Below are 17,500 nucleotides of genomic sequence, written 5' to 3' on the forward strand. Positions count from 1 at the left end.
ACACATATTTATATAATGTATATATATATAATTATACATATTTATGTTTATATATAAATATATTTGAATATAAATGTATTTAAATATGAATATATATTTATAAATATTTATATGTATAATTTTACATATATGTATTATTTATTAATATAAATATATAGATGCACTGATATAAACCTGTATACATGTTACTATCTATATTTTTATTTTTTTGGTTCAAAAAGTAATGTCCCAAGTATTTTTTGAGGATGAATCTTTTTAATAAACTTTCAAGAATATCTCAGCATCCTGGTGGTTGTATAAAAGATAGCAGACATAGATATCAGGAAACACTGGAGAAAAGAACATGGTATTCATTGTAAAGAAGTTTTCACAGAATGTGTTTATGAAATAGTGCCTTATTAATTTCGCAAAAGAAATGTAAATTCCATATTAACCCAAACCCGACGGGCCCAGCGGTAAGTGGAAACCCCCTACGCCGGGTCTATGCAATATTGCATCGGGAACGTCACACTGGTGTGTTGCCCCATCATCGGGCATTTAGCCGTATCACACGTGTGACGCACCATCATCATAGGGTTAATTGGACAATTTCCAAGCTGTTATGGAAAATGTTCAAAGTCATGTAGGAAGATAATTTCAGTTTCTTATTGAAAATGTTTCCAAGTGTGGACTGTTGGTAGGGGACATATCTATTTATCCATTTATTTATTTAGTTATTTAGTATCTTTTATAACATGACCTAAGAGATGTTTGGAGTTAGCTTCCTAGATGTCATCAGTAGGCATTACACATACAATGTTATTCATTGTAGGGACTTGGTGGTATGGTTTAACATTCAGGTATCTTTGAAGGAAGTGTTGTCATATACTAAGGTCTCATCATGATGTAATTGTAAATTTTATATAGGTGTTCTAATTATCATTTAAGCTATCTAACATTATCTATTATATAGTTGAAAAGAAGAAAAAAATATATATGCATTTATAGTTTTTTTGATATGTATATAATTTGTATATACATATATATATATTTGTATATATATATAATACATATTTTATGTAATGCATATATACATATTTATAATATTTAGATATGATATGATAAAACAAATATTTATACATTAATACAGATATACACATACACATTGACTGAGTTGATGTTATATGAATGGTGCAAAGAAATATTGATCTGCTCACTCCATCCCCCATTAGCTCTGCTGTTGTGAGATAAAACGTATTAGAAGATTGAACCTGAAGGTGACCAAACAGAGGCTATGCTCCAACAACTGACTAAAAAGAAGCAGTTTCCATTTATGTAGTACCTTATTACCGTTTACTGTAAAGAAGGGAGTGGAACATGACATAAAATAAACGCTGTAATAAAGAAGTAATTATGCAAAAAGGAAGAAATGTAAAAGTCCTGAAAATAGATCTCAGGAAATTAATGGAACAGACTTGCTAATAATCTCAAAAAGTATTGGCTGCTCACAGTAGAATTACCTACAACAATTAAACAGTAAATGATTTGCAAAAAAAAAAAAAAAAAAAAAAAAATCAACCCTCTGGAGATCAAATATCTGTAAGAATGCAAATATCAAAACATCCCTCTGTACCTACTGAGAAACAGGAGAATAACAGATAAGCCAACTCAGTGCCTGCTAAACCCACAGAGATGCACTGGAGTGTGCATGATACAGGAGTCAAAAATAGACTATCAGGACTGCTATGGGTCACACTTCACTGGAAGGCTGCCTTATACCTTACCCAGACAAAAAGGGTTTGAGATAGATGCAGTCATCTGCGTTCAAACTTGAGAGAGGAAGGGGCTCCCAAAATACTGGGTGGCGAAGATGTATACTGGCATTACCCAGAATTAGTTATGGTTAGTTTCAGGGTTGGCAATAGTACCACTCCATTTGTATCTCATTCAGGAATCAAGAAGTATAGGTAGCAAAACGTCTACCAAAGCGCATTGGTGTTGAGTCAGCTGGGAGGCTCAGAGTATCACTGGGCAGATCAGCAAGGCAAGTAGCAGAGTGCTCAACTTGACTCGCAACGAGATAGAGCAAGGCTGCGACCTGCAATAGTCACAGAAATTTTATGCCACTTTAACATGAGCTTAGTCATTGCTACAATTTTTAAGGTTAGTTCCCAAAAAATGGCAGTCTAAAGTTTGGTAGTGTACCATTCATCCCTGAAGAAAGAGTGATACTGCTAGCTGTGGGTATTTCAGTGGCATATGTAGATAATCCCAGCCAGAAGCTAGCTCCAGCCCAGCCTGCTACCCCTAAGCGAGTTATGGATTCCCAATGAAAAGGAAAGTTGTGAGATAAAATACCTAGCCGCAGAGAGGAGTGTGACACTATACAGTGGATGTTTGCCCACCTATCTTATGTAATGGTGCACAATGAATAGTGGCAATGAGAAATATTTGTTGACCTCACCACCAAAAGATGGGTTTCACCAAGACTAGTATGCTGGCAATGAGTAAAGATAAGCTTTGTAAAAATTGCTCTTATTGTAGCCAAGAAAAGTAAAAAATTCTGCTGATTAGTAAAACAAAAAATATCCACTCAAGGAAATAATTAGACAGATTATAGTAATACTTGAGACACAAATAGCATGTTTACCATCTTAGTATCCTTATCTTACAACAATTAGTGCTGATGGAGTGAATTTTTCTTTTAGTATATTTGTTTGCATAAGGCCAGGTTATTAAATATTTTTGATTAGGGTACCATGGGTAATCTGTATAATCTTTGCACCAGATCTTGAGGGACTACAAAACAAATTTCTATGAGGAATGAAAAAGGATGAAATAGTAATTAGGATGTACTAAAGGGGGAAGTACAGTTTGTTGATCAGCACTGTTTTTTTTAAATTTACCTATGGACTTGTTATTTATCACTAGGTAGAACACTGTTGTGATACACCAAGATACAGTGTTCCATTGCATTTAATTCCCATTTGAAGGGACTTCCCAATCATGCCCTGTTTTTATAAACATTTGTAAACATTAGTAAATCTTTTTTTTGTGTATTCAATTTGTGAAATGGTGTCATAATTTTGGAGTCTTATCAGCAGTGACTCCTTTCTATTGACTCGTAAGTCCCAGACAAACGTTCGTTAAGAAGAGACACCCTTTCAAATGTTTTATTTTAAATGATTTTTGTTTGCTTCTCCCCCACGCACCCTATACTATATAAATGTTGAAAAAAATATTTGGATTTCTTAATGATTTTTAATGCAAGAAGATTAGCAAAGAACTTGTTGTAAATGGTATGAATATATATTTTATAGCTAAAGATTCATGGTTGTATCAGTATGTTAGAAATTGGAACATTTTCCAAAGACAATTTTTATTGTAGGCATGAACGGTCGGCCATGGCCAAAGTGGGTGAATAGCCTGCTCTGGCTCTGAAATACCCTGGTGTTTAGACCAAGTAGAACCAAAACCACCCAGTTGGGTATGGGTAAGACACTAATTAATGCCTCCAAAATGAACAAACTATTCCTTAAAGCATTGAAACTATAATGAAAGAGAGAAAAGGACCAAGGCTCAGAAACCGTACTCCCCCCTCCAGATATCATGACAGGACTAGATTGATATTAAAGAACCATATAGGCTATTTTTATTGCATTTTTGCTTCATATTTTAATTGTAAGTTCTTTGGTGCTGCATCCATAGTTCCTCCACCTTTATAGTTATCACCAGATTTTCATATGATTATCTTTTAGCCATTTAATAGATAGATTGAGTAATTTTCATTCTTGCTCTTATCTTGCTGCATTAAATCCACTATTTAGCTGACACAATCATGTTCTGGAAAATAACTACTGATATTGCAGTTCATGTAAAGAAGTTTGTTTACACTTCTATTTCTGACAGAACAAATTTAAAAAACTTTTTGGAAATGTTAGTCATGTCTACAAATTTATGATTAGCTTATTGACAGATAGTTTAGGTTATATATGTATGCAAATATATATATATATATATATATATATATATATATATATATATATATATATATATGTGTATATGTATATGTGCATATAGAATATATCCATATATATATATATGATGTAATATACTAATATATATATACATATTTATACATATATATACATTATATATATACATTATATATATATACACATTTATACATACATATATATACATATTTTCATAAATGTTTGTTTTTCTTTTTTGTCATTGTTAGTGTCAACTTGACACTTAGTCCTGGACTGTTCCAAACTAAATCAGAAAATTACCATTTTATCATTTTGGTAAGGGGTTCCCAAAGATCAATTGGTTATAATTCATGAGCATAGGTTAATGCTCAGCTTACTGTTGGTCAACATTTGTATATGTTTGATTACCTTCAGTTTGAATGGGAGATATAATGAAAATAGGTATCAAAATTAGTATCAATATTCTTACTCTTGATGTTATTTCTTTGGTTACCTATTGATTAAATATGGGATGTTGGACAATGTCTACACAACTTAACATTCCCCTGAAGAGGACTACTTTGGGAACCTCTGCTTTCAGTACTTCCCTCCTCCTCACTCACTTTGTCATAGTCACATCATGTCTCTGCTCTCACTTTGTGCATATGCATCAGATTCCAAAATCAACATAATATCATGATTAGGACTGATGATAATGAAGATTGAATCCTTTATTAGAAATACAAAATGGGGGGGATCGCTCTTTGTTAACATTGCTGATTGATGTTCAGATTTTGTGCAGATAGGTCAAAGGACTTAAAATCATTCTCGTCAGTTTTAAGTACCGACTGTACTGGAACTGAAAATAAGCATCAGTTATAGTTGTTTCAAAGAGTAGAGCGGTGATGTGTATCATGTCAAAATGAGGAGCTCACAATTGTGTCCAGTTATATTAATTTGATTGTTGGTTCACACATGAAAAATAAAAATAAAAAATTTAATGAGAAAAAAGTATCAATCATAGAACTACTTTTTTATTCAACTGATTTTGCATGTAATATCAAAATTTGGCGGATTTCTCTCCTCCTTTGTTTGATTTGGAAATTAAATATGACAAAATGCTAGAACATTATCCTCAATAATTTATCTAAGTTGTAGTAATGATTTTTAGCTGCATATTTTTGAAAGGCCTCTCACTTCCCAATATTAAATTAATCGTGAAACAGTGCGAGGTTGTGAGGGGAAGATGTACTTTCATATCTATTTTGTGAAAGATTTAGAGGGATGGTGTGGTGGTGTTGGTGGGAATGGGTTCTAGGATTGAGTATTGAGGAAAGTGTGGGCCCAGCAAGTGCCTCTGTGTTGGGGACTACCTGGCTCTAACAGCTGTGTGTCACTCTGACTGGCTGCAGCAAGAAGCAGGCGTGTTTGGACAAAAACGAGCCGTCAGTTTACAAGTGCTGGAAGCCTGGAGGCTTCTACCACAAAGAGTACCGATATGGACTGGAGGAAACTCTATCATGCTGCCGCAACACCGACTTCTGTAACCTCGAGTTCCCATCTGCTTCCCCTGGGGGGCCACCCCAGCCTCGCTTGTTTCCAGAGGCTTCCTCCTCGGATGAGCCTGGCCAGAGGGGTGGGGAAGGTAAGGCAAGCATCAGCCCAGCCTCCCTTCCTGATATCATTCTGGAATCCTGTGAGACTTACTTGAGTGTGGATAAGTGGGACATAAAGGATCATTCCCTTACAATAAATGCAGGATCTCTGGTGTGGATAATGGAGGAGAGGCTGGGTGGTGGCACATGTGTGACTATTGGCTTCCCTGCCCCACCTTGTAGGCTCTGTACTAACCACTCACAAGTAATATGATTCCACCCCTTCATCCTGGTTTCTCGTGACTTACTATTCTACTTGTGCACTGCTATTATGCTTTAATAACCTGTAGCTCTCACTACCTCACTTTTCTTCTCTTTTGTCTTCCTCATGCAGACTATTAGCAATTTCACCTTTGATGATGCCATTAAAAACCAGGTTTCAGATTTATAAAGACATAAATGCTTCACTGAACATATTCTGTATGCAATACCTGATTTATTGCTTTTAAAAATAATGTAATGCTTATTTGTCTTTATGGATTATAACATCTGGTAAAAAAAAGAAGAAAAAAAATATCAATACTGCACAAATCTTCCAATGATACACAATTAGCATATTATATATAATTGCCAGTGCTAAGGCAGTTTTACTGGTGTAGGATAAAAAAAAAAAGGTATGGTAAACGGTCTGTTCAACAGGATGAACTGGTAGGCTTTCCGGGGCTTTGGTCATTCTTCTTCGGCTGATGATTTATCTGTCTTCACCTGGAATGGACTGGTCACTCTTTTGGCTATATTGCACCTTAAGGTTGGCAGCTTGGTTGGCTGGAGAGACTGTGTCATGGCACAGTTTGTGATGGTTGCCAGGGACTGATTGTGTCATGACTCGCGCATAGTCAGTCGGTATACAAGAGCGGCTGGCAACCCCCTTACCATGCAATCATATATTTTGCACATAGAAGCATTTGCGGTGAGCATTGTGGGTCATTTTTGCTCGAGCTGACTTACTCCTCTCTGTGTGGTTATTTACTAACATGGTTGCTGGCCTTTGCTGCGTGAATGGAACTCCTCTAAGGGAACGTTTATGGTGTTGGGTCTAAGTATCTTTGCAAATTCTTGGTGGAAAATAATATTTACGTTGTATATATTTGATCATGGAAAAAGTTATGTTTTTTCTTTGTCATGACAGCTCTGAAGAAGTAATGTATAAATGTGAATATGTGTATGTTCAAAATGGGTGATTTTATAAAGATAATGTTGTGCCATTCCTTATGCATGTTCATATATATATATATATATATATATATATATATATATATATATATATATATATATATATATATATATATATATATATATATATATGTATATGTATGTTTATATATATTATATATATACTATATATATAGAATATATATATGTATATATAATATATATATATATATATATATATATATGTATACATATATATATAATATGTATACATATATATATAATATATATATTATATGTATGATATCTATTATATATATACAATGTATATATACATATGCATGTATGTATGTATGTATAAGTATAAAAATATATACATAAATATGAAGTAGTAAATATGTATGAAATTAGATGATAAAATATATATATATATGATGTGATATATATGATTATAATATATACATGTACATATGGATTATGTATGTATATATATGTTATATATGTATTTATATACATATATATATATATGAATATATACATATGTGTATATGTATATATATGTATATATATACATATATATTTATATATATATATTTATATTTATACATATATATATCTATGTATGTATAAGTAGACATTATATATATTTTTTTGTGTATGTATATTTGTATGTATATGTATTTACATAGTATATATCCAAATACATATACACATATGTAAATACATATATGTATATATATATATTTATGTATATATATTATATATATATGTATATATATATATAGATAGATAGAAAGATATAGATATGTATGTATATATATTTATATGTATATGTGTATATATGTGTGTGTGTGTGGACATATATTTGTTTGTAAGGTTTCTTATTAACACACACTCATGCATACATGCACACGAACATTCATGCGCGAGTAAAAACGCATATGCAGTATATATACGATGTTGAAATGCCTTTCTGAAATATGTAGAAAAGTATCCCCATACCATATAATTTTCAGAGTTATGTGTTTTGTGAATTAGTGATTTAAGCATTTATATATTTTTTCCAAAAGTATCCAAGATTGATTAATTGGAAGATCACATGTGTATATCTATTTATATTTCCATATCTACACAGTATATATACCTATATATAGCTCTACATATGTAGAGACAGATGGACAAAGAAAGATGTATAGATCAAGTAAAAGCAATCAATCATACAAACATTGATTCACAACTTAGGTTATTTTACCCAGTGTACTGTTGATATGTGTGCAAGGAATACATGAGCAAAGACAAATCACTGATGACAAAGAAATCTGTTGTGCATTGCTTGAATGTGTTAATTTTGATTGCTTCACTTATCGATATGAACAAATTAGTACTGATAAATCCATATGTGCATTACTACTGACTGAAATTTTGAGATTTTCTGATATCCTTATTTTTATTACTGCGTATTATTACATATAGGTTATTTCAGGTATGAATAGTATTGCCAAGATAAAGCCTACATCTGGTCTCAAGGATATCTATTTTAGAGTGGCCATTTTGATCATAAAGTCGTGAATTTATGTAGATGTTTCAGACTTTTCAGATTTTTTTTCATCTTTATATGAATATGTACGAACATAATTTGTTCTGTTTATTTATTGATTTGTTTATATTTTTCATACCTTTTGCTTTTTCCTTGATTGTTTAACTAAGAAATAGGATTATTTAAGGTGTGATATGGGAAGTACCTTTCACAAATTTTATATGTCAGAAGTACACTAAATGGACCCTTTGTTTTTGTCCCAACTTTAGAGCCTCACTCTAAGTCATATGAGATGGATATCTATTACTATTTGAAAGAGAATACAATGCCCATATATATTCAAACTTTGAATTCAATAATCTGAAGGCCCAAGCAATGTATACTGTGTCCATTGTAGGGAATTTCATTCAGCTCACTGTAATTTTTAGATTTATAGTATGAAATGAGAAAATTTAACTATCCTGTCCCTTACCCTGATAGATAAGCCATGCACCATAGAAATTTCATAATGTGATTTAGGTGTCCCCATGATAGAAGGGAGAGTAGGGATTGGATTTTAATTTTGTGAATGAAAGAGGGAGACTTACACATCAGGAAATAGAGTAAATATTGCATGCCTTTTTGATCCAGACACCTAGTGATTCAAGTGCTAAGTCAGTTCAAAGACATAGAGTTTCAATTGTGTGCATGATTATAAACAGGCACACATAATGTAGGTTGATTAGGTAAGGCATACCATGCAAAATATTCAAGCCTAAAGTAATTTGTGGTTTCATCCAGAATCAGTTTTTAAAATGAAGTAGAGATATATAAAGAAGCCCATTAATTTTTAGTTCTCTTTAAAGCAGATATTCTATACACTGATATTTTTGGTACACTAATTTAGTCAAACTTCAAGCAAATGGAAAATGGATTCCTCTCTAGATTTGTCCTCATGAAAGAGAATGTTGAAAGAGGTTAATGAAAAGGTTCTTTTAATTATCTTGTAGTTATGGAATAATCGATGCCTTTCTTTATCAGTCTCATTCTTATTTTATTTTTTGTCATGCAATGCACTAGAATTGTCTCCTGCCAGATTTGCATTGACAAAGCTTAATTGTCATAATTGAAGATACGTAATAGTGAACTATATTATTTATGTTATACATATGTATAAGCTAGAATCTAGCTATCTACATATGTATAAATATGTATATACATATATACATTTGTGTGTATATATATAGATTAAATTAGTTCTCATTGTGGTACATGATACATGAGTCATCAATTTAGTGTACCTTTCATTCCTTCACAGTTATTAGAGAAACATACAAGCTTGTTTTACTACTTGATATAGTAAAGCAAAGGTTGTTATGAATAATTTGTTGACTTGTTTTTGCTTAGGACAGTTTGAAAAAGAAAAAAAAAGCAACTTTACTCTTCTGTTCATAATTTCATACCATTATTTTCACATTCATCACATTAGTCTTAAACAAATATGTTGCACTTCAAACATGATTTTTTAGATTATACTTGTCAATAAGGGTTCTTATTTCCTTTCTTTCCTTGTCTTTACTCCTTATTGGTTCCTCAGTATTAAATTTTCCATGTGAATTTTACTTACTAAAAATCTTGGATTACTGTCATTTTTCCCTTGTAATGGTATCCATATATTCTTCTATTCTCTTCAGAAAATCTTATTTCAACTTCATTATCTGTTTTTCTGTTAACCTCAATGAATGTACATAGATAATATCCTTGTCCTACACTTGTCTGAAATGTTCTAGGATTCCTTTTTTAATCTTATTTCTCATGCATTTTGTAGTGTAGCATATACAACTCTGGTGGCAGCACCATCTATCTCTCTTTAATCATTGTTCACTCACATATTGTATCCATTATATGAGGCAAGGTTTATATTCACAAATATGTTGTAATGTCATAGACTTGTATAGCCTCACCAACCTCATTTTGTTTTCATGCAGATACAAGAAGGGTATCTGAAAGTTTGTATTTTTAACTTTTATTTGGCTGTTTGTGTGTTACATGTAAACAGGGTTTACACGATTGGAAGGTGGGAGAACATTTTGTTGAAATAGATTTTGAAAGGGTAATCACCTTTATATATATATATATATATATATATATATATATATATATATATATATATATATATATATATATATATATACGTGTGTATTGAAATGGAGGTAGGGAGAGTTACAGGATTTTAAATCCTTCATTGGATTTGCAAAGTATGTAATGAAGAGAAAGGAGTGAATGGAAAACTTGGACAATTTAGTGGGAAAACAGATATGCAGAGATAAAAAAAAAAAACAATAATGAAGATTTTTCTAATTATAATATCATCAGTATTTGTGTAAATTAACAGTGCATCTTATTTGACATATAGATTCAAGGATTCAATACCAGGTGCAGAAGTCAAATGTATAATGGAATATGATATGGAAGGCATGTGCACATAGACAAAACTTAATATAGCCTTGAAAATTTCAGCCACACTTTCCAGCAGGAGTGCATGTATGTGTGGATGTGAAGATTCACATGAGGCACAGTGCATTACTTTTGTGGTTATATTTATAATACTTTATTTTTCATGTTTTATAAGACAGTTATATGGAGCTTGCTACACTAGAATGGAAAAGATTATCTGAAAATAAGTATATATGGACTGGTTTGTCATTTGAGTGTTTGCTTTATGTTTGCACCAAACTACCCTCAGTCTGAAGTGTGCCTGTTTTCTCCAAACAAATTTTCTTTGTGTATATATTTATATATATAATATATATATATATATATATATATATATATATATATATATATATATATATATATATATACATATATACATAAATATATGTGTGTGTGTGCATATTTATGATATGATATAAGTTTTCTCTATTGCATTGCACTCCAATGAGTGTCCTCATAATCGTTATTTTAGGAATAGATAGGTCAACATTTTTGATAGGATGTATCTTGTTAAAAAATGTATGTATTTAAAAATAAAGTGTAAATAATAACTAATGTGCTGATGTAATTATTGGGTAATATGAATGATTATTCCATGATATACATGATAATTGACAGTACATAAACTGTGTATTTGTGTGTGTGTGTGTGTGTTTGTGTACACAAGAAAAATAAGCAAATATGAAATTTTAGATACACATGTGACGATATGTGTATCTATCTATATCTATATATATTTATATATATATAAATGTATGTATATATATATATATATGGATATATATATATTATGTATACATATATTTATAAATGTATACATTTTTTTTCTTGTTTTTTTTTTTTTTTTTTTCTTTGTTCCTTTTTCTTCCATATGTTGTGTGAATATTTATTGATGTAGATATAAATGTACATATACATATACACATAAATACGAATGTACAGTATATGATTATTGGTATATATATATGTGTGTGTGTGTGTTTATGTATGTATATATACTGCATATTGATTTAGATATAAATATATGTTTGTAAAAGATATGGTTAATTATATGAATAATTTGTCTTGGTGTATCTAATATGTTAATATATATATATATATATATATTTAACCCTATCCCAACGGGCCCAGCGATAAGTGGAAACCCCCTATGCGGGGCCTATGCAATATTGCATCGGGAATGTCACACGGGTGTGACGCACCGTCATCAAAGGGTTAGATATACATATATGTTTATAAGTATATAATGTATATATGAATATATATATATGTACATATATATATATACATATATACATATATACATATATGTGTGTGTGTAATTGTACATACACATATTATATAATTGTGTATATATTTGAAGATATACTTATATGTATATATACAACACACATATATATACATACATATACATATATATATATACATTCATATATATACATATATTTACATACATTTATATATATATATATTTATACATATGTATATATATGTATATTTATTTATATATTATATATATATATACATATACATATACATATATATACATACTTATATATATACATACATATACATACATATATATACATACATATACATACATATATATACATACATATATACATATACATATACATACACACACATATATATGTATATGTATATTTATAAATAGAGAGAGAAAGAGAGATAATGTAGCACACAAACATACACTCTAAAACAACATTATGTGAAGTTATGCGCACACACACACACACACACACACACACACACACACACACACACACACACACACACACACACACACACACACACACACACAGACTCACTTACTCACTCACATGCACACTGTGTGTGTGTGTGTGTAAAACATTTTCCTGGCATATGTATATTTGGTTTTATAGGATCAGTTTGGTGATTGACACTTATTCATCATGCAAAATGTTAAAAGCTGTTATTATTGATGAGGAGGAGAGAGAATGTTCTTTGCCATATGATTTGTTCTATGATTATATTTTTTAATTTTTGGATAGTCTTTTCCGAAGGTGTCCAATAAACAGTTGCTTTTCAAAGATATTTGAATTGTCAAAAGTGAAAGTCATAGATGGTCATTTTGCCTGGAATCCAGATAAATTGTCTGTCTTAGACATGTTTATATAGTAGTGAGGCAATGTATGTATATACCATCAAGAGTGTGTGGATATACACCTTTTGCTACTCTTGATATTACTGTATATTAGCACATCAGAATATTGTTTGATCATTTATATACATATATATGTAGATAGTATATATAAATTATATATATATATATACATATATACACATTCAAATATATATATATTCATACATATATATATATGTTAATATGTATATAAATTGTGTATATGTATATGAATATATATATGTATATATAGTTGTATATATATTTATACATATATACATATATATCTAATAATTATTATATTTATATATGTGTATATTTGGATGCTACCTATCTGCATCATTTTTTCCCCCCCTCAAGAAATAAGCAATATTTAGATATATCACAACCATGAGATGTATATTTGTAAAGAAGCCAGTGATAGGAATGAAAAATTAGGAATAGAATATTTAGAGATCAGGTAATTACTATTATGTAGTTATGTTCTTAGAACAGCAGTAGATTTTTATTTTTTATTTTATTTTTTTCTTAGGGTGATAGTTATGGTATCTGTTTTGTATTTTTTAGGTGAAAGGCTGTCACTATTCAAAATACTGAACAGCAAAACACTTCATATTTTTATTTTTTTTCATGTTAATGAATTAGGATTTTAGTGCATGCATTTAGCATGGCATATAGGAGTGTATCCATATCTGTATTTATCCATCTATCTATCTATCTATATGTATATACATAATTATATATATATGTATATGTATATGTACATAGATATGGATATATATATATATTCATATACATCTATATGTATATGTAATTATATATTCATATATATATACAGATTAGATTAGGTCTCTTGTCTCTGTGAAGGATTTCCATAGGATTTACTTTTAACCCATTGCTGATGGGGCGCCTAACGATCTAACTGGTCGTCAAGGCTGGCTAAAAATTAGAGGGACGGGGAAAGGGTTTTCTCCACCCTCCAGGTAACGCAGACTAGCCCAAAAAATAATTTTCTGTAAATCCATTGCTGACGGTACGGCTAATGACCTAACTGGTCGTCAAGGCAGGCGGTCTATGACACTAGTGGCACTGGCTAAAAATTAGAGGGAAGGGGAAAGGGTTTTCTCTACCCTCCGGGTAGCGCAGACTAGCCCAAACAATATTTTTCATAAATCCATCATAAAATGTGAGTTTAGGCTGACTTTGGAACCCTGTAGCTCTAGAGCTAGTGCTGTTACAGCCGTAATACTTCATGACTGTGTGCATGCTTCAACTGTGAGTAGATTCAGATGTCGTGTCATGTACGCATTGACACACGTCTCTGAGGCCTAATCGATGCCGACATGTATGTCATGACACCCATACCAAATGGGTTAAGGAGGAGGTGGCAAATGGTAATTAATAGGAGGGTATGACTGACCTCATGAGAGAAGAGACAAGAAAAAATTCTTTTGGTTAGAAACTACAGTGGGATTTATGCAATAGACTTACATAAAAAGATGCATCAGGTAAAATGAAGCAGTAGTCAGGGTAGAGATCACTTAATCTTGTTCTCATAACAAACAAAAGATTATATAGATTATCATTTCAAAGAAGTTCAAGAGGAAGCTCTTAACCATTTGCACCAGGGCTTATATTTGCCTAATACCACTTCTGCTGGCTTGATCACAAGTGCGTGATCTCTCTCGGCATGGTGCAATGTGCCTTTCAGAGGGCTTTTCACCTGCCTGATTCCATGGGGGTGATAATAGGAGATTTTTGTATTTGTTTACACTATTTTCACAAATGAAGATGTATGTATCTATACAACTTAATGGGTCAATGTAGGAGTTTGTTGATATTTCATGTTTCAGTGATGGATATGCATAGTTAATTTGATTTGCCATTGAGTAGAATTGATATGAGATCAGAGAGCTGTATGTATTATAAATACTTTAATCTTAGGTACATTTAAATACAAGATTGAATGTTAATGTATATCTCTAGTTAGTTAAAAGCAATTATATGTTATAAATTTTCCCCTAATTATAAGTATCACTTGTTGATGTGAAATAAAAAATTTACAATAATGCCAGGTGGACACAGTCACTCGTGTGCACACACACACACACACACACACATTGATATTTATTATTAATGAATGGATTTTTTGTTGCATTTTGTAATATGAAAATTAAATTTAGAGAACTCATTTCATTTCATAGGGCTAAGTTAAGTAGTACTTTACGAAATCAAAATCAAAGAACACAAATCAAACTGAACGATAGCATTAGCAGATGTAATTAACATCTCTTAGTTCTTAGTATTCTATATTGTTTTAGATGATATCCTTTGATTGAGAAATAGACCATTGATAAGGACAGGTATTCAAAAAACAAGCTGTAGTTTTGTAATATTCAAGATTCTTGTAATCTTTAAAGGATACATTGATTTAATTACCTGTATTTATATCATTATTGTCATTATAGCTATCTGTAATTGTTAGTTTTATGATTACAGTTTTGCTATGTGTTACTTCTATTATCATTATTATGATTGTTGTTATTAGTATCTTCATTCCTTATTTGGGTACTCTTATCAGTGTTTTTGATAATACCATTATGATTTTTTATCATGAATTTAACTATTATTATGATTATTATCATTGTTAATTTTGATATTATCATTGTGGTGGTGGTCAGTCTTTGTAAGACTGTAACCATTATGATTAACAATATTGATTTATTGATAATAAAGTTATCATTACTATGATTATTCATAATCATACTTTTGTGTCAGCATTATATATATGATTATTACTTTTTTCTTAGAAGGAAACTGATTTGATTGCATATATTGATCCTTATGAGTTTGTGAATGTATTTTCTAGTTGATTTTATCATTTTTTCATGACACTAAATTACTCTTTAATTATGTAAGGACTACAGAAGAGTAATCTGTGCTAACCAGATGTGGGTGGCCCTTTCTAGTATGTGTGATTGTTGGCTGAGTCTTCTCAAGAGTATTATTAAATACTGTTTTGTGGTTGCTAAGAAGCGTATGTGCACAAGTGGATGTATGCGGGTGTGGGTGTGGGTATGGTTGTACATTTGGTATGTGCATAATGTTTGTATGACTATATGTGGGGGTGTATTGTAAATGTCTTTCCCTCCTACACCCAACCTAGGAACTGCTTTTGGGAGGCACAGTTACAACCGAAGTCAAGACCCTTAGTATGTATGAACACACGCAACCACGACAAATTTGTTAATTGTTGCGGAGATGCAGACTTCTGCAACCGAGAGGTTACCCTTCCTCCCGAATACGAACCCCCAGGTAGGTTTTGACCGAGTAGTGTACCCTCAGTTTATCTTACCATCTCTTGCCCCTTTTCTGATTCATATGATCAAAACTTAAAAGGAGGACGCCTGGTACTTTGAAGATAATATGGCTCCATTTTTTTTTCTCTCTCTCTCCAAGATATCTTAAGCTCACTTTATAATTAGGGTTTTTCCTTCTATAACATCCATCTTAGTCTTTGGTTTTGGTGAATATGACATTTTTCAGTGTTTCAGCCATATTCGTTAGCTACAGAAGAAAAGCTGTGAGTCTAAAAAGAACGCAACTCTTGTAGACTCTTTTGTGGAAGTTACCAGTTATGCATTGTATGACAATTATTTATTTTATAAATCTAAGCACAGCGCATACAAACTTGGCCACATTGGAAGATTGCACAAGTTCTCCTGTGGTTGACCAACAAGCCACACACCTCCCTGTGGCAAAGTGCTGGAAAATATACTGTACTGTGTAGTTGCTTTATTTTTGTGATTGTGTGGGGAGTCCAGACACATTTGTATTGTGTAAAACTTTGATTTCTGTTTTGTTGGAATAAAATATGCTGTTTTGTATGTGTTTAGTCTGTAGGATAGATCAGCATTATTTACCAGTAGTTTCTCTCTTTGTTTTATCAGCATTATCTTATTAGATGAAGAACTACGCTTATTATAACAGAGAATTGATTATTATTCTTTAGATTAAACTATGGTAATATTCTCATCAGTTCCATATTTTTGTTGTTATTTTAACATTTCCCTAATCTTTTTTAGTAAATTTTCTCTACTTTTGCTTGCTAGTATAGTATGGTCTGTATGTAGTAAATCCTTTTTAATTTGCCAGGGTTTGGAAGATGGTATTGTATATAGTAATGATTATGCAGTATTGCTGTATTGCATTGCATTGTAATATGCATCTAAACACAAAGCAAAAGATGAGAGGCAATCACATAGAAATAATTGTCTCGCAGAGGCTGCAGAAATTTCAGGGATTACTTGAGGCGCATCACCTGTGGCAAAGGCAACTATATCGTGAATGAAACAGTAAATGCGAGCGACTGCTGCTGTTATCATGACATGTGTAACAAGCGGTTCAACAGCACGCAATGCGATATTGGTGACAGACTTACCCCTGGTCAGCAACGAGGTGAGATGGGATTGGACAGTATGGGAGGTCTTGACCTGAGTGACTTTGTCCCATGATTTATGTTTGGGAGATGTAACCACTGGAGGCATGTATGGGCGGAGGTGCG

At 31.6% G+C, this 17,500-nt stretch overlaps 1 protein-coding gene across 3 annotated transcripts in view; it reads left to right on the forward strand.

Annotated features, from left to right (window-relative positions):
* Positions 1–17,500, forward strand: part of babo (TGF-beta receptor type-1 babo) — a 46,108-nt gene that overhangs the window by 14,909 nt on the left and 13,699 nt on the right. Inside the window, exon 4 of one of the 3 annotated variants that reach the window (XM_043018082.2) lies at positions 5,366–5,598. In XM_043018082.2, the coding sequence (XP_042874016.1) occupies positions 5,366–5,598 (233 nt within the window). Of the gene's footprint in view, positions 1–5,365; positions 5,599–16,102; positions 16,252–17,218; positions 17,395–17,500 lie in introns of all 3 variants that reach the window. The other 2 variants (XM_043018083.2, XM_043018084.2) reach the window with 2 other exon arrangements.

The sequence above is a fragment of the Penaeus japonicus genome, unplaced genomic scaffold (genome assembly GCF_977035675.1).
Source record: "Penaeus japonicus unplaced genomic scaffold, GWHDUDI00000001_assembly GWHDUDI00000035, whole genome shotgun sequence".
Classification (NCBI taxonomy): domain Eukaryota; kingdom Metazoa; phylum Arthropoda; class Malacostraca; order Decapoda; family Penaeidae; genus Penaeus; species Penaeus japonicus.